Below are 24,489 nucleotides of genomic sequence, written 5' to 3' on the forward strand. Positions count from 1 at the left end.
CTTTCATGGGTTATGTACAATGTAGAGGGATAAGTAAAAAAATAAAAATTTCACAAAACAGTTTGTTTATTTATTATCAAATTGTCATATATACAAAAATCATTTCAAAAATGAATTCCTTCATTACAACTTGAACACCTGCAATCAAACATAAACATTCAATCAAATTAGTGTTTTAAAAAAAACATAACACTAAAGAACTATTATAACAATTAAGCAATTAAGCAATGCTAGCTTAAACAGTTTCAATTGCATATGCTGGTATTTATTAGTTGTTAATGGATGTAGAAATCAATGCCAACTAAACATTAAATCAAAGTTCCTACTATTGTTTCATTAATAATTCATCTTAATGAAATAGCGATCACCATAATAAACATTTGGTATAAGTTGCTAAGGTTAGATAAGAAATTTGTTTAAATAATTTAAATACATGAAATAGATTTAAGTAAAATTTTCAGATATATAATGATTTGTTGTTTAGACAAAATTATAAATCCTTAGACAAAATAAATTCTTGACAATTGTGTACACAAATATGTGATAATCACATCTTTGAGTTAAATGAATATATACAGGAAAATAGTGATGGCAATAAAACAAAGTTTTTAGTATGAAAATGAACAGTTGTTAGTATATACACACACGGCAAATTCAATATGATAATGAAAATGATTCGATTGAAGATATTTAAATATCTTTAAAAAAGCTTAAAATTATAAAAGAGTATAAAGAAAAAGGTAACTTACATTACTCTACTTCCAATTAGTGCCTGAAGCACCCCATTCACCAGTATTGGCTGGAGTAGCAGACCATTCATCATTTACCTAAAAAAATATTATTACATTACTATATTTTTACAAAAAGTAAAAGTGATTTTATTTAACAACACATGAATGGGTTATTAATTATAATATGCAATATTTTGAAGAGTTTAACTGGTAAGTTTTAGAAGAATAAATAGTGTAAAAGACATGTTCATTCACATTCTTGAGCTATTACAGAGAATTATAAAAGATTTCAAAATATTGTAAGTCATAATTTAGCTATTCCTTTGATTTTTCAATCAAGATCAGCTTATAAAAAATAATTTACCATCTCTTAATAAGTACAGTTTAATAGGTAAAACATTTCTTCACTGATATTTTTAAAACAAATTTACCCAACAGTATAATGGACTGATAGAGAAAGGACAGACCTCAGAGAAGAGTAAATTCTACATAGATAGAATTATATGAAGTATTCATTTAAGTTAGCTATTTATTGTGGGATATAGGAAGATGTAAAAAATGAAAGCAAGAAATTATAATTATAAAATTCTAATAAACACTATCATGGCAACAGTTATTAACTAAATTAGTGAAAGGTGAAAAATTTGTTTCCTACACAATAATCAGTTAAATTTTAACGTTAAAAATTCCTGATACTGCTTCCTAGCCACTCTCATTCGTAATTAATAACAAGTCCTCCTACACCAGAAAACCAAAAATGTATGAACTAAAGGCACATGATGGCAACAAATGATAGCCATTTGTGGCCCCAAAAATAGATCTGGCATCAGATACTCAGAAATATAAATAAATATTCATTAAATGAGGGGTTACTTGTTAACCCCTCAGAAAACTGAAAATTTTATACATAACTAATTTTTACTATACCAACTTAAACATCAAAGGTACTTAAACATACTATCATACATAAAGCAATTCTCCAAGCTATTTAATCATTAATCTATACATTAAATATACTTTAAACCTTATATTACAATGTTTTTATCTTTATTCAGATCTGAAGATGACTGAAGGTGATTTGACAGTTTAATAAGATTTTAATATGAGCGTGTGCATTAATTAATCTGATTCTGCTTCTTATTCAAAATTAATAGTTTGTATATTTTCACTCTGTGCAACATCTGAATTCTTCACCTTGAGCAATCACTATTACAGTTGAGGCAAGGCTGAGCCCAAAGCTAGAGAACATCAGTTGTTTGTTTTTGCAGTTTCCATCATTCACACAAATTTACAAAAAAATAAAAATAAATAAAATTAATATGGATGATGATGACTAATGTATTATAAAACAAGTGTTTTATCAAAACTACTTAAAATTAACATTACCTGTGATGCCCAATCATCAGCTCTTTCAGTAGCTGTAAATCCTCCAGTTACAGGCACAGGAGCAGGCTGGTCATCTGCAGTCCAGGTTGGTTGACCAGCAGCATCAGCAGTATCTGTCCAACTCTCAGTTTGTGGCAGGTACTCCACCTCTGGTTTTACAGTGGCCACAGGTGCTGCTTCCTTTATAGCAGCCTCATCCTTTTCTTGCTAAAAATATAAAAGTTAAACAATAGAATGTTTTCTATACAAATAAATTTTTAAGACTGGAGTATAGACTAAAGACACAGTATATGAATTTTTAATAAACCACCTAATTAACTATTAAAGAAACAACTCAGACCTTGGAAAGCATTTCATTATTTTTTCCTTTTATATTTTCATTTCTTTTTTCAATACATATACAAATAAATTAAAATATTAGTCGTCACATATATGAAGACTTAATGAGAACAATTTTAAATACAGATGTAATAAAAAAGAATCATCCAATTTCAAAAGACTTTAACTCAGAACAGTTTATTATAACAAATGAACCATACAGCACATGTACAGGTGAAAATGAAAGTGCTGTAAATAACAAAGTATGTAATGAGAAAAATTAGGTTTTGTGAAAATGTTCATAGAAAAATAAAAACACAAATAATTGTGAGTGTACATTCTTCAGTACCACCTCAAAGGCCTAAAAATCAAGTAATATGACAAAAACTGAAAAAGTATATAATTAAATGGTCCTTACATGACTTACCCCATTATAATTTTGAATTTTTTTGTTCACTTTTATTATATTCTTTTATGTTTTCTAAATAAATTGGAAAGATAAATGTTTTTTAACAATACTCTTTGGTTAGTTAAAATAAAATTAACTATGTCTAAAAATAAAATTGTTCACTAACTAAACTAGAAACACAGAAATAAAAATTTAACAAAACTTTTTGTAGCAAATTAGTTACCATTTGTTTGTTTCCACTATTGTCATCATCACTGAAAACAAGTCTCATCAACATTATCACATCCTTATAGGGGTTGGTGCAGACAAAAAATTTTCAAGAGATTTTTTTCATACCTCAACCACTGAATTTTCAACCAGTTAACTTTCTGAGAATTTTTCTTTTTCTTTTGTTTAGTACTGAATTTTTCAAGTTGTTTGGTTGAAATAAAATCATTAGGTCTGCCTTTTGCAAACAATAAAGCCTTTCCCATTGGTGTGTACCAATATTCCACAAAATAAATTATTTTAGCTTTAGCAGCATTCTCCACAGATGCAGAGTGTGACTCATTCATGAGGAACTGTATCCTAATATTAGAAATTTTTGTTCAATTGTCTCATAAATTTGTTTCATTACTCTGAACAAATTTAATTAGAGCCAGGGCAATTTTAATGTTTCTATTTTTCCCCTCTCCACCATACGCATCACTAAAAATAGTCACTCTCTTTTTATTTTTGGCATAAATTTTTATGCTTAATTATACATGATGCTACCTCTTGTGATCCTCTACAAGCAATAGTTTCATCCCAGACATGGAAGTTCCAATGTCAGTAGAGAGATCATGAACACAAAGGTTGTAACAGTACATATTCTGCTTATAAGTAACAGAAACTGTTAGAACTGAGAAAGGCAAAGCCTTTTGTTAAGTCCACCATGTATGCATAATGTTCTTGATTAAATTTAGAATCTTCTCCATTATCAAATATTTTTCTTGCCAACTCTGCTTTTCGTAGGTGAATTTCATTATCAAGTTCCAACTTTCTCTTTGCATCCTCTGTAATATCTAGAGTATTCATTTTAATTTTATATAAGTCACATCTCTTACATGTATTTGGATGAAAACTTCAAGTTATATTTTGAATTTAAAATCTGTCCGGTTTTTTATTTTCTTTCTGACAGTATTCTAAATACAATATCATGCATTTTTGACAGGTTTAGTGATTCACTTAAGTACTTGCAGCTTCTTGAATGTTCTGATCTCGCATAATGACTTTCGTTAACTGGGAACGACTGAATGAGCACAAACAATAACAATCTTCTGGGAAAATTTTACGTGATGGACAACTATCTTTCCCTCTAAGATCTTCTGCTTTCTTGCCAGTACTAATTTTCTGTAATACGACCATCAGAAATTACAAATGTCTGTAGGAAGCAAACGTCGTTTGCAAACTTAAACAGATATTCCACTACTCAATTTCAAGAATAATTTATTTTAACCGGAATGCAAATTAAGATTTTCCTTTCCTAGGGTTGGTCTTGGGTGATCTTCTTATGTGGTGTTAAATTCCATGTTGTTGAATCAGTTCACAGAGAAAGAATTTTGGTGCGTGAAATCTGCTAAAGCATAAAAATATTCAAACTTCTTTCCTTTCAGTGCAGTCAACTTTCATCACTATTTTCTGATATAACATTTTCTTTTTTTACAACAGTGGGTCCTTATCTGAGTCACCCAATTGTTCTGAACTGTCACGATTAATTTTTTTGTTTAACAACATTTTGCTGTTAACTACCACAAAATTAATATGGGTTTTCCACTGAAAATAACTTTTTTACAGCTTTTACCTTTGTTTCAAATAGAGGAAACACTCTATAATTATAAAAATAGCTTGAGAAACAAAATGTAAACAAACAACCACAACACATGAAGGTAGTGCAAGTCATATTACTTGCACCACTTTCATTGCAAATGGCTCAACATTCTGATAATGAAGTGCTGCTCTCTGTGGTAGAATACGGTACTAATGACTTACTTCAGTCTCACACTATATAGCTTGTTTGTCAGACCAATGCTGATCTTACTTCATTTTCTGAAATTTTTGACTTAACCACTATTATTTTCACCAGTTCATATAAGAGGGATTCTAGAATTTCACAGTGCCCAAAGCAATCTGTGATCTCCACTTCAACAACTGTGGAGCATAATATTCATCAACAATATCCCAGCACTGGACTCCAACTGCTCAGAGCATTTGACGTTGGCACCAACAGGTTCAAGAAGTAGGATGTTCTCATGAAGGGAAATCTGCAGATAGTCCACATCCATAAAGGTAATGAGCACATCCAAAGTTTTGAAAGGAGCAAAGGAAAGTTCACTCTCATGCCAGTCAAGAGTTAGCCACTCCTTGTAAAACTGTCTGATGTGTTTTGTGGTAAAGTTTTTTACTCAAACTGTTTAGGATGCAATCAGTACAAACCCTCCAAAGTGATAAACAATTTCTGAAGACTTGTGAATTCATCCTACACTACTAGGAAGATGACACTTTCTTTCACATTTAATTAATGTTCAGTACTGAAATCATGTTTCATGTTAGTAGAAAGATGAACCACCACAATGCAGGATTAGAGTAGAGCTGCCACAAGTATAAGAGCATGAAAGACTCTCCAGAAGTTAATGTCTTCTACACTGCTTCCTAGGAAGAGATTTACAGTCTGGTTTGTACATTTTATGGAAACGTTTTGTTTTTATGGAAAACAGTATTATAGGACCGTCATAACTGCAAGTCTTGCAAAAACTGGCTTCTCGCAGATTCCAATAAATTTATTTTCCAATGGAATAAGGCAGTGGTAGTCAACCTGGTCCCTACCAACAACTTAGTGGGCATTCCAGCTTTCATGGTGGGCAGCAGGGGTTTTGTCCGATACTGTAGCACTTCCTTTTTTTAATTTGACGTTTTAAAAAACTTTCATAGCATTATTTAAAAACATTTTCATTAGGTTTTCATAAAATTCCCCGTAACAATTAAAATTTCAGAAAATTTACTATTTGTATCACCCACGCATAAATTTAGTTCACATTACGTAAGTGAAACTAAATGGCGCTATAGTGCAACCGCAAAAAACAAACAGCGTCATCCCAAAATAGCTCGCGCATCTGATCAGCACAAGTATTTGGTAAGTAATTATTATTATATGCTTTAACTTGATGTAACTCTGCTTTATAAATTTTATAAAGTAAAGGTACTTCCCTACTTTATAAATCACCATTACTGTGGGACTGAGGGCAACAGAGACACAAAAGTGTATAAAAAACAGCGACACAAAAGTGGTAGGTATAAAAAGGTTAACTACCACTGCAATAGAGCATCACCAAACTGCCATCTCAACAAAGCAGTAGAGCATCAAACATTTCTCAACAGTGAACTTACATAATGATGGATTAATCGTGTCTTGATTTTTTTCTCGTGGGAGTTTGTGAAAGACTGTTTATGTGCACCCTGTTTCAGCAACTGTGAATATACTGCAAAACTGCATAACAGAAGTGGCTGCAGTAATAACAGCAGTAAGTAAAAATGATGGCTAAAATCTGGGACAAGATTATATTATTACCTTATAGATGTTTGTTGTGCGTCCAGAGAAGACCATACTGAACATTAGTGAAAACTGGAAATAAATATCATACTCAAATTTGTATTTTGCAATTCACGGCATAATCATATGTTCATTTGTTTAATGTTCATTTATATGTTTCAAACTGGATGAATCTTTTTTGACATATAAAGTATATTTTCAACAATTTTATGTATTTTTATATTGTCAAAATTGTTACTCTATACTAATATACTACTCTCTCCAATATACAGTATTGCTAACTATAAAATAGTATGTTTTCCCTCAAACTGAATTTGGTGGTTTTTAAGTTTATTTTTGTTTTTAAATTTAAAAACATATTGTTCGGCTCATGTTAAATAAATGAACCATTTAGAAAATTAAATTGACTTAAAAATAGTAATAACACTTCTTTTTTTTTATAAATTCGCACATCAAGTTATTGGTAATCAGTAAAAATAGAGAGCAACTGTGATAAAGATATCAATGATTCAAGCAAACTATAAACTTGAAAATAACTGAACGTTAACTCAAAATTTGTTACCATAAAATCAGAAAAGGCACTAACACTAAAAACAGAAAACACATACCTAAAATAAAATTGGTTCTACACAATCTAAAAAGCCTCACTGATAACCATCATAGACTTAAGTAAACAACCAAACTTTCGATATATCATGAAGTTAAACAAAATTTTACAACTGTTCTTTGGATGGCTTATAATCATCCAGCAGGCATTTAACAAAACAAGTAACATAGAAAATATGACAACGAAGTAGTACATAAATATTATCAACTCAATTCCATCTTAAATCTAAAAAGTATAAATCAATCACCTCGTCAGGATCTCTGAAGAAGAATAAATCAACCACAACATCCCACTTGCCATCACGAGGAATGCGACCTTGAAAACGCAGAACCTCACGTGCAAGGAACCACCACATCAAACCAATAGAATATGTCGCCTACAAAAAAAAATTAAATAAACAAAAAAATTAAATTTATTTATAGTATTTTAAATTCTCAAATTAAATCACCTTAATAATTTTTTTCTATGTTAAAACTGCATCTTATTAATGTATTAAAACAACTGTTTAAAAAAAAAAAAAGTAATTTTTTTTAGACAATTTTTTAAAAAAGGCTAACAGAAGAATAAAGCCACCAGCTCACTCAGGCTGTGATCACGGTACTCTAGCATCTACTCATAAAAGTAAGAAAAACTCCCATATAACTGACCAGTACAATGTTTAATAACTTATTATGCATAAACATCAAAGTTTTAAAAAAATTATACCAAAAGTTGTTTCAACACCTTAGATTACATACTTCAATTTTTTGCTAAAATGAATCCTTGGCAAGTACATAATGTAGATAATCTTCAATATAAATAATAAAGCTTTAAATATACAGGAGAACAAAGTTCTCTCTGGAAATGTACAAGAAAAATAAATGATGCTTTAATCAACTTCATCATAGATTGAATGTGCATTAATTTTTCCACAACAATTTCGTTTTCATTCATCTACAGTAATGTTGTACTTGTCAACGTAATCTTTTAAGTTTCAAAAGGAAGGCGTTTTATATTATTTTTCATGCTAAATCTAGCAAATTAACCTTTTATAAATCTTTTTATACACTAGTAGAATTTATTCCCTGTTTTGCAAGCACAGATTCCCATCTTTACAAATTTATTATTAATATACTACAGAGATAAATTTGCGGGAAAGCTTTTAATTTCAGCCCCTTAGATGTAATTACTACATTAGTGGATATAATCTGCTTAACTCACTTTGATAAAAAAAATCTTTAATGATGACAAAATTACCCTCCAACTGTCTACAAGTAGTTCCTGAAATATATTAAAAAAGAGCAAACCTGATTTCTTTGAACAACAATAATTAAAGAGATTCCAAAATACAAAAATTAATACAAAAAAAATTTATAAATAAACCACTATAAAATTGGTATAACAGTTTGCTGTAGCTCTTTTTCAAAACATTCAATGCTACACGATTATATAATCAAACAGCATTGAATGTTTTCTTAGACGGAAAAAAGTTATTTGTAATAAATACCTTGTTGTTACATGGAATGGCAATATCCACAAATCTTAATGGAGAATCAGTGTTGGCAAATGCAATTACAGGGATATTGACATATGATGCTTCTCTGATAGGCTGATGATCAGTAACCGGGTCTGTTACAACTAGCAATCGAGGTTCTCTAAATGCTGCCTGTAAAAGAAAGTACATAGCATATTTATGCAATATAAAGAATTAACTTCATTATTTCTAATGTGTAAAAATATACCTTTAACTGTGGCATTTTTTTAATGAACAAATTTTACCTTTGTATGTAAAACTGGCTTAATAGTTCAGAAAAATATAAAATATTAACTGACCTGAATTTGGTTAGTGAATGCACCAGGCGTAAAACGGCCCGCAATAGGTGTAGCTCCGGTATGAGCAGCAAATTTCAATACAGCACGTTGTCCATATGGGCGGGATGATATAACAAAAACTTCACTTGGATGTTCAATTGCCACAATAGCACGAGCAGCTAGTAAAAGCTTTTCCCAGGTTCGACGCAGATTGATGATGTATACTCCATCTTGTCTCCTTTTATAAACATACTGCTCCATTTGATAATCTACATTATCATTACCAACATGAGTTGCAGCTCCTAACATTTTTGTGACATCCTCCTCTTTGAGGCTCAATGCATCAAGTCCTCCCGACATCCTTCAACGTTTTAATAAGAGCAACGATAAACCTAATAATAAACATAAAATACAATTCACTTGACACAAGAATGATTAAATAATTATAATAAAACTACAAAACAATCATAATTATTCCTGAACATGATTCTTCAGAACTTCAGTAATGCTGAGCTTACATAAATAACTCTAAACATCAAAACAATAATAGAATTTTAAAGCAATAATTTAAATAAAAATTTTATACTTAACATTTACAAAATAAGTTTACCTGCACATAAGTTTAGACTGCTTAAGTGATTGATAAAAAAAAATTCAATTGCTTATTACAAAGTTTAACAGATGAAAAAGTGTAAGCATTACTATCTACTTATCACCCAGATTATGAGAAAGCTCATTATAGCAGTTGGCAACAATCCTGCGATGAACAAGTACACCAAAATATATATTTTTTTAATTATAAGATGTAAACTACTATAAGATTTCACTTTAAGCTTTCGTTCATTACAACAGCAGTTATCTAAAACTCTTTCAAAAATCCCTTCACATAAATTAAATCCAGTTACCCAATTATAATTATTCATTAGTTACTTTACTATTAATAAGTAAAAAACCAACTGGACAGAAAAAACAAACATAATTCAACTACACAGTCACAATACATCCCTTAAGGTCGTAACCACGAAAGCCTTACAGACACGTGGTTTATAAATAGTAATACATCAAAGGCTCAAACAACAATTAAAAAGATAAACTCACTAATTTCGTCTTATAAATTTGCCCAAAATAAAAAGGATAAATAAGTTTTTAAAAAAGATTGAACATTTACTAAATTACACTTCAGACGATACTCACGTCAACGAACGCCACAGAGAGGGTTAGAAAAGGAAATCGGAAATCGCTCTTCACTATCATCATTTACAACAGCAATCTTACCAATACTTGAAAATAAAATTAAAAATACTTTAAACATCTTTAGAAAGTCTAGTTGAATTAACAACAAAATTTTTAATTAACAATTAAGTTCCGATTATATAAAGTTGATTAAATATACATAGAAGTCATGGTTTGCTCACGTTTAATGCTGGTTATTGGATACAATTACCATGAATAACCTTCAAAACAGTAAAATTTGCAAAGGTCTGGGTTTTGGATATTTTTAGTGTAAAAATCTCAAATATGTAAATCACAAACAATAAAGCATATTTTATAGATCCAAAGCATATTACGAATATACAAGTATATTTCAAAAGCTGGGTTGAGAGCATTCAAATTTTTTTTAACAATTCTTTAACCCAAGTTCAGTATCTAATTTTTTTTCATGAGAAGGAAAAATATTGCATCAAGAAATTACGACAAAAATACTATTTACACGACTGCCCAAAAAGATGAGTAATGTATTTAGGGTGTATGTACTATTGAGCAAATTAACTGCGCGCGCGGCCATGTCGTTACTAGCCTATCCGAAAACATCATGCTCGCTTCTATCGACTGGCACCTGTAGTACGGCTTATGTGAACTGCTAAACTAGCATTCATCAAAATTAAATTTGATAATACACCTCATTAATATGTAATTTTGAAATAATTATTATAAATTCGTTAATTAGTGTATTTAGTTGAATGTATAATATTAAAATCAAAATATGATCTTATAAAACGGTACTTTATCTATAGCATAAATTACAAATATAAAAATAATCCAAATTTATCCAATAAAATGCGAAATTATTTAATAAAATACGATAACCAAGTATGTTATTTTAATAGCGTTATTTAATAATTAGGTAATGTAATATTTAAAAGCATATTTTCTGCCAATTAATTTAACTATTATTTTTTAATTTCGTTAACATGAAATTAACATTTTTTAACTTCATTACAGTGAAATTAAAAAATGTTACGGTTTTACCTATCACTTAACTATTAGTACTACATTAACAATCAAAGTATAATAAAAAGAATTAAGGCATATTTTATAAAAATCGAGAAAAAACGTCATTGGTTACTTTTCAGTTATCGTCACTTTTTCATTCTAGCGTCTCAATCCCGCTCACGTCAACTGAGTCTTCATCACTGCTCTCGGAGTCAGAATCGTTCTTCAATGAGATGACGAATGATTCAACGAGGTTGTCGATCTCACGTTCCTTAGATAAGTACTCGTCTTCGGTTATTTTTTTACGTGGTCGCACTTCCTTATCCAGACTTCTTGGCCCGTGCAAGCAATCTTCTCTTCGGTTAGCGTTTGAACTTGAAAATTGCAAGATAAACAAATTTTTTACCAGCGACGTAGCTTTTAACATCAGCCCATATGAGTTCAGTCTGGTTGAGGTCTGGATGATATGGCGGCAGTCTTAAGATTTCATGTCCCTTTTCTTGAACAACCTCATCAAGGATATAGCGGAAAATCTAAGTTTGTGCAATTTTGCCAGTTTGTACAGCTCGAGCACAAACATAGCATCAGTGAAAGGAAAGTTATGTTTCACAAGCCAATCTTTCATATCCTGCTTTCTGCGCTTTGAGTTCGGGGCTTTGTCAATTTAAACGTTACGGTAAGGAGAGTTTTCTATTACTAAAACACTCCTCGGCTCCAAATTTGGCAGCAATTCTTCTTTCATCCATTTTATAAACATATCATTTTTTACATCATCGCGTGTTAGTCCCCAGTTTGATTTGTCGCTTTCCACGATATCAAGGTATTTGGGACGAAATTTTCACTGCCAGCATGAATAATTATAGTCTGTACCCATTAGAGATTGGACGTCGGATACCATTGTTGGAATTGGCTAACCACCATTGATGTTTAAGGTGACTGCTAAAATGTACGAGTCATCGAGATAAATTATGGGCCCTCCTTGGTTTCTGAAACGCTTCATTGCCCTCAAATAAGAAATTCTTTGTTGAACGTCTGGCGTTTCAATTAATAGTTTTCTGTTATTGGATCCTTCTCCATTTGAAGCCAAGATCCTTCAGAATAAATTTCAAACTGTTTTTCTGGCCTTGAAAGTTAATGCTCTCTCGTAGCTCTTGTAATAGAATTATCAGTGTAGAGAAGCAATGTTTTTATAGGTGAAAATTATAAACTTCTTCTTACCATACCATTTATCGAAGTTTTTCTGTCCTGCGATAAGCCTTTTAGACGTTAGACGTTTGTCTGGCGTTGAAAAAATGTTTTGTTTCGTTTCATCATTATCCGTTATGTTTTTCAGTTCGCTGTTGTTTTCACCAGACGCTCAGACACACAACATGCAGCAGTTCTTCCTCGATTTTTTGATAAAGGAACACATCAATCTGTTGTCCTTGTTGTCTGCTTCTTCCTTCATAAACTTGGAAACGTTAGAAATAATTTCTCTGCCTTGACAATGAATGATGCGTCCTTTCAATTTCGATTGAACGCCGTTGTCCATTTTTAAATGTTTGTGCAAACACAAAACTTTTTAAATATTAAATTACTACCAACGAAACTACCATAAAATTTTTTGTAAGCATAAAATCACTATAACGACACTTTATTTCATTTATTACAGAAAAATTACTGCTGTATATAAAAATCGTACGTTCGTACACTTAATTATTTAATTAATTAAAACTAGTTCAGTACCCCAATTAATATTATTATTTCAAAGTACTTTAAATAATTACTTTTTCTACTCACTTTATTGTTGTAGCTCGCTAATTCCAAAGTCGCTGTTGTCGGCAGATCAAAAGAGCTTGTGTCCAATTCTGAATTCACATTTATCACAAAATTTTCGATGTGCACATCATATAAATATTCATCTTTAATGTATTTTTTTTCAACGTTGACAACATGCTCGTAGACATTCTTTCACTCAGCTTCATACCCTTTATGAAATTCCTCTTCAGCTAACTTAAGAACGTCCTACATTTTAAAAGTTGTATTTATTTTAGCTGCTTGCTCTTTCACTTGTCTCTAAGTTATTTTAATAGCATTTAAGTCAGGGTGATAAGGTTGCAATCATAGAACTGTGTGCCCACAATTTTCAAAAAATGTCATTTATTAGAAATTTCTTTTGATTTTCTTTGTGTAAGATTGTAATATCATATAATTAAGTCTTTTTCATAGAAGGAGAACAGTTAATTCGTTGTTCGGTAACCATTTTATCATATCGCTTTTTAAAGAGTTAGAATTTGTCTGTTTTTGTAGCAGAACGTTGTGACACGATGTGTTATCCAGTACAATAACCGACCGAGAAGGTGGTAAGTTGGAAATACACCTCCCCTAATCATTTCGTGTACTTTTCAAAATCGATCGATTTGTGATAATCTCCTTTCTTATTTGACTCTTACAAAAGTAAAGCGTTGTTAATCCTTTATTACAGCCGGCATGAATAATTATTAACAATAGGCCTTTGGATACTGGTGTTTTCAGTCCTTCATGAAGGTTTGTTGTATTTGCACACGATTTTAGTGTCGCATGACTACTGCGAATGTAGGTTTCATCTGTGTATACAATCGGTCTTCCTTCTTCGCGAAACGGAAATTTGTCATAGAAGTTTAATTCTTTGCAGTTTAATGTCATGCCGTTCTATCAGTATTTTCCGGATGTCTTCTGTTTAACCCACCGGGCTGGTCTAGTGGTGACGCGTCTTCCCAAAATCAGCTGATTTGAAGGTCGAGAGTTCCAGTGTTCAAGTCCTAGAAAGGCCAATTACTTTTATACGGATTTAAATTCTAGATCGTATATACCAGTGTTCTTTGGTGGTTGGGTTTCAATCAACCACACATCTCAGGAATGGTTGAACTGAGACTCTACAAGACTACACTTCATTTACACTCATACATATCATCCTCATTCATCTTCTAAAGTAATACCTGAACGGTAAATCCCGGAGGCTAAACAGGAAAATGAAATACGTAATATTCTCCTTAAAGATCTTTCACCCCTTTGAAATTAATTTCACTTTCATTACATAAAATTAAAGTTACATAAAATTTATTTATTGAACTCCTCAAAGCATCCGTGTCAAACGAATCTAAATTGCACACAGTACCCAGTAATGTGTGCAATTTACAGTACACGCGATTTACACATTTTCTCGGCGAAACGAACACGGATGGCTTCTCAGTTTCATTTGATTTCCCTTCTGCTATAATTCTTTGGAACGTTCGTTTTGATACTTTTGTCGCTTGAACAACCATATTAGCACTTCAGTTTTCCTCTCTATTCCGGTATTTTTTTGTTAAAAGAAATTGTAAACATTGATTAAAATTTCCCTCTCCTGACTATGAACAACCTTTTCCTCCTAACTTGGTCGTTTTAAAAGAAAATAACTGTATTGAAATATTAAAAATTTACATGAATGAATTTATGACAAAGCCTTAAATGAAAACAACACAACAAATGATAGAAATAAGTCACTCACAGCTTTTCACTTCATTAAATAAAATATACACTACAATAAATGTTTCTATAATAATCACTTCTAGAATATAATTAACACGTTCCGTACGGTTATTTGATATTAATAGAATTAGTTGTAAACGGTTCTTATCCCCAGAGTAAAGAGGTAAGCAGTTACAAAACGACGGCTCTTGTCCCCGTCGTCAAGAACGCACACTTTTACAGCTGCTCTGGCTACGCCGTTTACTATACCATTCGGTACACTACACGAATTATTTACTTATGTTGCCCGTTCTTGACTCCGGCAACAATAACCGTGGTAGATGCAATAAAACGTTTTTGAAATAGTTTCTTATTATTTTTTCCAAAAAAAAAATTATGACATATTCTTGTAAAAACGTTTTGTTATTATACAATACTTTTATCAATAAAAAAAATCATCATTAGTTTTCATTAGTAATAATCATTAGTGTTTTTTTCTTCTTTTTGACAACACACCTTTATTAAGAATAAACTGGTAAATACATTTAAAATTCAAATTAGAAAAATTTTCAATAATCATTATTTTGTCACTTGTATTACTACTGTCACTGCTAAATTCACTTTCAAGTTCATAATTCTGGTCATAATCACTATCATCAGTACTAAATGGTTCACTTTCACTTTCAGAGTCAGGTTGCATCAAAGCTAATGCAAGTAACTTCTTTTCTCGTGAAGACATAATCTTATTTTATCTAAATAACAAAATGACACTAACTAGATCAATGGTTATACACAAACTGAGGAGCAGCATTGCAATACCAAAATTATTGATTGAACGATCTGACAAGAATCAACATGTCTGTATTCAATGCCTTATATGGCACAAGATGTAAGAGCCATGAAATACAGTCTTCCAACGTGCATGAATGATCATGTTTGCGTGTTTCCGTTATTGACTCTGAGAGCAAGAGCCGCTATAAATATATAACTTCATAACAAAAAGTCGGGTCTTAGCGCTACCCACAAGAATATGTTATGCAAGGAAACGGCTATTGACCTATGGGTTAAGAACACAATAATCAATAAAAATTAAGAAAAAATTAACACTATTTGCTTATTATTCTTTTGGAATACATATAACAAGTAAGAAAAAACAAATAAAACAACCCAGCTTTTGATTAACTTACTCCAAGAATTATGCCCGTCACTAGAAAATGAAATTTTCTTGACCTCGGGGCCAAGAACCGTAAAGAATATGTTAACAGGATAATACTATTCAGAGCCCCCCCCCCCCAAACTGCATTTAAATATTTTCACTGAAGTACGAAATTTTCTTATCGGTGTAAGACCTGGTAAGAACTTAATAATTTGAAAAGCCTAAAGGCCATGCTATTTCTACAACATGAAAAATATATTTAAACAAAGTAAAACTGTCTGAAAGTTGATGGTCACCCATTATTTTATTTAATTAAATACTACATAACAATGATTGGTCCTGCACATTTCCATACCTTGTTTTCTTTTTTTTTAGTTTGATTTATTGTCCTTTTCTTGATTCAGTTTATTTTTTTTTCTTGGCAGTCTTGTATTTTAATTTTTATAATTATTTATTTTTTGTACTTTCTTCTAGATTAAAATTCAGTAAACCTTTTCAACAAAACATAATGCAGAATAACAATAAGTATAAAATACAGAAGTATCTTACCTTAATAATTATTTGCTTATTACTTCCTTTGTTATTAATACCAGGCTAATATAATTAAACCTATTTCAACAGAAATTGGAGAAAGAAAAAGTTACTACACCATAGATTGGTTAGATCAGCAGAGCTTTTCTGCAGAAAAGGAATTTGCTGATATCAAAATAGAATTAGGAATTAGAAAGGCATTCTCAAAAATATTTGTACTAAGGCACTACATTTCAAGAAGCATAATGCATTTTGATATTGAAACAACTACATTAGAAACTAAACAAATAAAAATAAGATTATAAAAGACTTTTTAATTTAAATGTTGTATCCAGTTTCATCATGCTGATTAATGAAATAACAGGAATTTTGAGCTATGATGTTGCAGTTGATACTGAAAGTAGGTGGATTAATAAATCATCAAAATTAAGGGTAAAATTATGATTACACTTCTTATGTTGCTGCAACACTGCTGTTCAAAAGGTCAGAATTCCCATTAATGATAATGATAATATTTCTGTCCATAAAACAATATTATTGGGTGTTTTATGACAAGTTCTCTTGAAATGATCAAATTGATCTTGCTTGCAACAAAATCAAACCCGTATCGTTTTGCTTTGAAGTGCCTTAATAACAAAGCTTATCATTGTTAAAGATTTATTATACCTTTGTAATATTTTAATCTAAAATATATCTCTCTTGAGTTCCATTAAAATCAGAATGAATTTTCATGATATAAAAATAGTCTGTCCAAACATTTTTTGGTATGAAGATATGAGTCACATAAACTAAATGTGTACATATCTTGTAAATTAAAAATGTTGACTTATCCATGTGTTAAATTTATGAATGGCAATCTTTGCTAAAAAATAATAAGTCATCAAGGGTAATTGGATTTGGTTTTGCAAGAAAGTTTAAGGGGGATAAAAGGATTGAAAAGAGAGAAAGATTACAATACACAGAGTAAATAATTGAGGATGTAGAAGAATAATTGTGAAACATTAAGACATTGAGAAAAATTGAAGGAATGGACGAACTATTAGACAAAGCCAATAAAATGACTGATGAAAATTTTTAGGAATTTAATGACTAATAAAAATAGTCCTTCAGACTTTTGCCATCTAATATGGGTCATCATAGAAAAAAATTTCAAAATTTCTTATACATAATTTGAATTAACTTAAGAAGCCTCAAAATAAAATTTAACACATAATTCAATTTTAATAATTTATACATTTAAAGAAGATATTTACAAAACAAAATAATTCTGTGAATTCAGGAAAAATATGTTACATTTTATTTTTTTATAAAAAATTAACTTCTTAAATTTTACAACAATTTCTAGAAATTTCGAAAAGAAAAATTCTTTACATTAGCAAAACAACTATGAAAGTGACAGCTTACATACAAATAATGGATATACAAACACAAGTGTTCAAGTTCCTTTAGTGTTTGCACAACACCAAATGTTTATTATACAATGTGTAACCTTTTTGAGAAGTGTTCAACTTTGAAATGGTATGTACTAATATTACTGTATTATTTATTATTCTCTGTGTAATGAATAATTATTTTTATGAAAATTTACTTACATTTTGGTGCATTTCTGATGTCCAAATAATGTTTTTCTTTGTAAAATGCATCTCAAACATGTTAAAGCAATAGTAATAAATTGTATGTTACTATAGATAAACCAAAGATTATATTATTAAAATTCAAAACAGAACAAAACAATAGGCAAATTACTTTTAACAACAGTTACAGAATTAAAAATAAGAATGATCTGAATATTTCTGTAATTTCAGTATTTTATTGAGAAAATGTATTAAAAATACATTATCAAAATTGGGGCCAATTTTTTTTTCTAGCACAGTAGCTTTTACAATGTTATCATAAATTAGTGCAAAAATGACCATGCAGTAATGCCATTTCAGCATTTATTTCTTTATATAATACCAGTAATATGATTTTCCAAGGATGAGTGTGTATTTGCCAGAAACTTATTTCTCATTTAAATTTCAAACAAATGAAAGATATGTTTCAGATGAAATCCCTCCATTTTACAGTTCCTAAAAATTCAACAATATAATACCATGTTTGATATAGAAACTCCATTAAATTGGGAATGTGTAGATTAAAAAAATTATTTCAACCACTACTGTTAACAGAAGAATGTCTTTCTTTATATGAAAGAGCATCCAACTTGATAAATCTGGAAATTTTATAGAAAGTTATCCTCGCTAACTGGACTTCAACAAACAGTTACTGCTCTCAAGGCTAGAAAAAAAGTTGCTTGTTTACTGGACTGGCATTATTCATGAACTGAAAAAACCAAACCGTGGAAAGTTGTGCAGTATTTTTTTTTTTCATATTTTGTTGATAAAAATGAGACTTGGCTCCTAGATTGAATATTTCCTAATAAAATTTGGTTCACCTGCAATACAATGTGAAATCACATTGCAATATATCTGGCTATTACAATACAAGAGCCAGGTTTGAAGCAGAAAAGTATTAGTATTTTCACTGGTAGTTAGTGCTGATATTTTGAAAAATGTTAACATTTTTCATTACACCGACAAAATCAATTTTATGATTCTAGGTAGTTAATTTTCTTTTATAAAACTGTAGATATTGAACTACATTTTTAAGAGGAAAATGAACAAAAATAGTGTTTTTATTAAAACCGGTTACACTATAAAAATGAGTCATCTTAGAAGAATTTTTTAGTCATCATTTAATCTAAGAAGGCTTGTGGGTGGTCAATATCTCTGGATTTTTACCTCAGTACATCCCATTTTTGCTTTTGAGAGTATTTAAAAAGTAGTTTTTCACAATAATCCTCATGCATTTAATTGAAAACATTTCAAACATTAATGAAAAAACAAAGCAAAGAGAGATTGCAAATTCCATGAAATATTTATTAATAATGATAGGTTATTATAAATAATAATTCACAACTTGCATCCAGGAAATTACTTTTAAGAACATAAGTATGAACAGTATAAGAATTTATGGAATTTAAATACACTGCAGCTTATAGTTTATATTAAAACTAAGATACAGTTTCAATACATCTAAAACTTATCAAATATTCAGAAATATGATCTGAATATTTTTATTAGTCGAGTCTTTTATTGTGAAAAATATATTTTAAAATTACATTATCAAAATTCAGGTCATATCCTGTTTCAAGCTCTGTACCATAGTTATAAGAATGTTCATTATAAAATAGTGTAAAAAAATAAGCTAAAGGATGAATCACAGCCATTATAATAATTGTGCTTTTTTAAGGCTACATAAAAAAATAATGTGAATTTTGGTGGAAGGAGGGAGAATTTGGGGTGAATTTTTTTTTTTAATGGTAAGATAAGCATGTACGAAAGTACTAAGTTTAATATAAGTGGAATTATATTTTTGCAAGTACTGAGAAAACTGAACCCAAAGAAACTATGAGTATCTCACACCCCTTGGAGATACTGATCTCCAAGGGGTGTGAGATACTTCCCCAAGCACTTACCGAAAAAAATTCCCCCATACCCCCATACACACAAGTCTCTGTGCCAAATTTCATAAAAATATGTGTATCAAGTCAAAAGTTATTAAGCTTCAAACACACCAACACAAATACATATGAACATTATCCCCCACTTTTTTGTTTTTTAGGGTCCCTGGGTCACAATACATTAAGAAGTGCAAAAAATTCTATCCCATGTTTTGACTGTCACCCATACTTTCCTTCTTACAACATAGCTCTAGAACTATGATGTCAGGAAAGTAAAATCAAATCATCAATACATTTATGTAATTATACTGAACCAAAATTTATCAATTTTCTCTTGCTGTATCATTAAGGAATATTGGCTTATTTCTATGAAATTGAAATTTTAATCACAATAAATTACTAAAACCTATTCATCACAAACTCAAAGAAATTACTTCATAATAAGGACTAATGTAACTAAAACTATATTAAGAAAAACTGTATTTAATTAATGCATGCTCCAACTATAATTCTTATATTACAATTTTAATGATTACTACAGAAAGATCAAAATGAGAGTTTGTGTGCACATAAATAAACCTTATTAAAATACGTAATTCATCTCTATTGTATATTCAAGGAGTTATGCTATTGTTATTATTATTATTACATTATAAACATATTGCTTTCATTTTCATGACAGGAATACTGTTGTGCTAGTTCACAACAAAATAAACATTAAACTTAGAAACAATAACTTCACGAACGTAAAGTAGAAATTTTTGGAATGGTTTAAATTTCTTTTATCGAAATAATAGTTCTATTATTTGAAGAGTATCAATCTGTAAGAGAGAATGACAAAGTTATTACGTGAAATATAGTATTAAGTGAGTGCTTTATTCCTATGTTACTATCACTGTTTGTATACAATTTGGCAGTGATGATGAATAAATTTAATCCATTTTAAAATATTCAGATAGACATTATTATTATTATTATTATTATTATTATTATTATTATTATATAAAAGGTTAAATTATTTTTTACTCTCATAGCTGGGTAAGTAAAATAAACCTTAATACACTCATCTAAATTTATTACTTACTACTGAGGATGAATAAATATTATTCATAATAATATTTGAAGTGCTTGGAATATTATTTGCTTTTAACACCACAAGTATTAAATTCATAGAATATAAAAATCACAAAAATAATCCATCATATATTATATTACACAGGTAAATGTTTTTTTTATGGCCCAGTGCTAGACAAAATCATAAACAACTTTAACTGATATTGTGTCATAAAATAAAAAAATATTTTTAAATAACTAATTTTAATTTTTTTATCATATCTGATACTGGATTTCATTTTAACAATATACTAAATAATACAGTCAATTATAATATAAATATCTTGTTATGTAATCTTAAATTGCATGTAGTACAACTCCAATAAATCAACAGTAGAGTAAATAAATAGATCTTTACTGCAAATAAACTTCAATAAAAAACATTGGCCACCATCAAATATGAACATCATAACTTAGTAGTATAATAATTTTACAACTCAGATTTAATTAGTTACCTTGAACAATTATTACCTGTTACGATCCATATTTATATATTTTTTAAATATTTCATATACACGCATGCACACACATACATACATACACACACACACACACACACTTCTCATTCAGTGAGTATATATTTTTTAATCAGATAATCTTTTAACAGATTTTTAAAATTAGAACTAAATTTTTATTGTAATTTGACTTATTAAACAATAGTGCATATAAGGGTTCTTTAATGTCAAAGATAACGTTGTTTTTCTTTCCATAATAGTTATTAGGGAAAAATTTAACAAATAATTTTTTTTATTATAAAATTATAAAGAGAAAAGAGTTAAAACATTATTTACTATAAATATAGCAGTACACTATTCACAGTAATTAAAATTAAATATAATTGGTTATTAAAGCATTTTTGAAGTAAATATTTTTCATTAGTTTTGTTAATTAGTTGCCATATATTTTAAGATTAACAGCTCATATTACACAAACGGAAAAGTAACCCAGTTATAAACTTTCATAAGGATATCTGAACCAACATACCTGAAAAACATTATTAATAAAGATAAATCTGAACTTAATACATACTAAATTAATATGTTCATCATATTATTTTAAATAAGGATCAAGATTAATACCAAAAGAAGAAGGCTGCATAAAAAGCTCAGAAAGCTTACAAGAAAACTCAAAATTTTTTAATTGATAAATTGACTACAAAACAAAAACTCTTCCTTGCATTTCTTTTACTTGTTTTTACTTGTGAAGTAGACTGAATTAGTGCTACTTTAATATTTTACCAACATTTGTATCAAACAATTGATAATAAATGGCATTTCTCATTAACTTCAACAAAACCAACACATCTTGAACCAAAAAAATTTGTCTATAATCTATTTTACCTTCCATTAAAAAAATATATTCTCCTTATACAAATTGATTAATAAATAAATCCACAAAAGGCACACTACATTTTAGCTCCTTAGTTGTGTATCTATATATAAGCAACCGTAGTTTTACAAAATTATATAAATTCCTTTTAAATTATAAAAATTCCTTTTAATTTTGAATGATTATTCTCTTAATTAAGACTCACAATCTTAATTGAGACAGTGATCTTCACAGACTTTGTCACTCACAGTAGAAATAACTTTATTTTTATCATTATAAGGTAAACTAAACAGAAGTTATAGGCCTAATAATCAAAATTTATGACACTACAACAGTGATAAACACATAAACCCCTTTTTCACAGTCAAATAACAAATATACACTACCACTGTTAGGCAAAAAATCATTACATGTTGTTTTAAAAAATCCAAGTAAAATAAAAAAAAAAATAATAAAAAACTACATTCATCCCCAAAAACATTAATAAAATAATTATCAAAACAGAACTTGAATAGAATTCACCTATTTATAGGCAGCTTTCAATCATTAGATCAACTTCAGTCTTGATTTTTTTATTATAATTCATAATGTATTAATCATTATAATTCTACATATATTCTTAATGTAGTAATCATTTTTTTTATTAAGAAATAATAAACAAACAAACAAAATCTTTATGAATGATACAGTACAATCCAAAAGTTTATTTTATTATTATAATCTTCAACATGCTAAACATATGTTTTAAAGGAAAGATGAAATAGATGAAAAACTGTAAAACTTTTAACAAGAATTTAATTTAATCCAACTGATCTAAAAGCCACTTTCACTAACCACTACAAAAACTGGCCAAGCCAGTGATTACTGAGTTTTAATAAGCAAGCCTGTTACAGTGCTGGATTGATTTTTTATGAATCTAACTTGATTTATATAATCTGGTTTTTTATATGAATGTAAATTAGCTTGACAGACGATTATATAATCTACTCAATTTTTTTTTTTGTATAATCAAACATCTCAAACAATAAAGATATTACATATCTTCCGCAATTAATATGAATAAGTGAAACATTTAAAAATATACTTTCTTTGTACTGTACCAAAAATATACAATAATGTTGTATGTGTGATCAAAAACTAATTCATTTAAACAACTAAACATGTCTCAGTAACAACATTTGTAGCTTTATATTTGTTAATGCTTTTTTTGCCAAATTTTTTTGTAAAAATTTTAATTATTAATTTTTTTTCATTTCATATATTACATTTTTTTTTGTCTTCAGTCATTTGACTGGTTTGATGCAGCTCTTCAAGTTTCCCTATCTAGTGCCGGTTGTTTCATTTCGGTATACACCCTACATCCTACATCCCTAACAATTTGTTTTACTCCAAACATTGCCTACCTGCACAATTTTTCCCATCTACCTGTCCCTCCAATATTAAAGTGACTATTACAGGATGCCTTAATATGTGGCCTATAAGTCTGTCTCTTCTTTTAACTATATTTTTCCAAAAGCTTCTTTCTTCATAAATTTGCCGAAACACCTATTCATTTCTCACTTTATCCACCCATTTGATTTTTAACATTCTCCTGTAGCACCATATTTCAAAAGCTTGTAATCTTTTCTTCTCAGATACTCCTATTGTCTAAGTTTCACTTCCATATAAAGCTACGCACCAAATATATACTTTCAAAAATGTTTTCCTGGCGTTTTTGATGTAAACAAATTATATTTCTCTGACTGAAGGCTCATTTCGCCTGTGCTATTCGGCATTTTATATCGCTCCTGCTTCATCCATCTTTAGTAATTCTACTTCCCAAATAACAAAATTCTTCTACCTCCATAATCGTTTCTCTTCCTATTTTTATATTCAGTGTTCCATCTAAATTATTTCTACTACATTTAATTATTTTCATTTTGTTCTTGTTTATTTTCATGTGGTAGTTCTTGCATAAGGCTTCATCCATGTCGTTCATTGTTTCTTCTAAATTTTTTTACTCTCCGCTAGGATTACAATATCATCAGCAAATCATAATATCTTTATCTTTTCATCTTGTACTATTACTCTGGATCTAAATTGTTCTTTAACATCATTAACTGTTAGTTCTAAAGATTACAAAGTAACAGGGATATGGAACATCCTTGTTGGACTCCCTATCTTATTATGGCTTCTTTTTATGTTCTTCAATTATTATTGTTGCTGTTTGGTTCCTGTAAATGTTAGCAATCGTTCTTCTGTCTCTGTACTTGAACCCTTATGTTTTTAAAATGCTGAAAATTTTATTCCAGTCTACGTAATTGAATGCCTTTTCTAGGTCTATAAATGCCAAGTATGCTGGTTTGAATTTCTTTAACCTTCCTTCT

At 29.5% G+C, this 24,489-nt stretch overlaps 2 protein-coding genes across 4 annotated transcripts in view; one reads left to right on the forward strand and one right to left on the reverse strand.

The window, feature by feature from the left end:
* Window positions 1-48: 48 nt before the first annotated feature.
* On the reverse strand, window positions 49-10,115 carry sta (stubarista 40S ribosomal protein SA). 2 transcript variants are annotated; one of them, XM_075374699.1, is made up of 7 exons: window positions 10,005-10,115; window positions 8,832-9,202; window positions 8,506-8,664; window positions 7,267-7,395; window positions 2,118-2,324; window positions 750-827; window positions 49-138 (listed from the first exon to the last, which is right to left on the reverse strand). In XM_075374699.1, the coding sequence occupies exons 2-6, from the start codon at window positions 9,168-9,170 to the stop codon at window positions 756-758; spliced, it is 906 nt and encodes a 301-aa protein (XP_075230814.1). In that variant the 5' UTR covers window positions 9,171-9,202; window positions 10,005-10,115; the 3' UTR covers window positions 49-138; window positions 750-755. The 2 variants fall into 2 exon arrangements, with proteins under 2 accessions (XP_075230814.1, XP_075230816.1); XM_075374701.1 differs by lacking the exon at window positions 10,005-10,115 and adding an exon at window positions 9,909-9,927.
* Window positions 10,116-17,593: 7,478 nt separating this feature from the next.
* The window catches only part of LOC142330253 (synaptotagmin-9-like), a 40,918-nt gene continuing 34,022 nt past the window's right edge, over window positions 17,594-24,489 (forward strand). Inside the window, exon 1 of one of the 2 annotated variants that reach the window (XM_075375432.1) lies at window positions 17,594-17,697. In XM_075375432.1, coding sequence (XP_075231547.1) covers window positions 17,695-17,697 — 3 coding nt within the window. In that variant the 5' untranslated portion in view covers window positions 17,594-17,694. The remainder of the gene's footprint in view (window positions 17,698-24,489) is intronic. The other variant, XM_075375430.1, reaches the window with a different exon arrangement.

Source organism: Lycorma delicatula, chromosome 9 (genome assembly GCF_047948215.1).
Source record: "Lycorma delicatula isolate Av1 chromosome 9, ASM4794821v1, whole genome shotgun sequence".
Taxonomy (NCBI): Eukaryota; Metazoa; Arthropoda; class Insecta; order Hemiptera; family Fulgoridae; genus Lycorma; species Lycorma delicatula.

What these genes read in the sequence shown, in the direction of transcription:
- sta (XM_075374699.1), bottom strand. Translation starts at nt 9,170, where the DNA reads ATGTCGGGAGGACTTGATGCATTGAGCCTCAAAGAGGAGGATGTCACA. An exon ending in CATTCACTAACCAAATTCAG is followed by an intron (nt 8,665 to 8,831) that starts GTCAGTTAATAT and finishes TTTCTTTTACAG; the next exon opens with GCAGCATTTAGAGAACCTCG. An exon ending in CCATTCCATGTAACAACAAG is followed by an intron (nt 7,396 to 8,505) that starts GTATTTATTACA and finishes TTTTTTTTGTAG; the next exon opens with GCGACATATTCTATTGGTTT.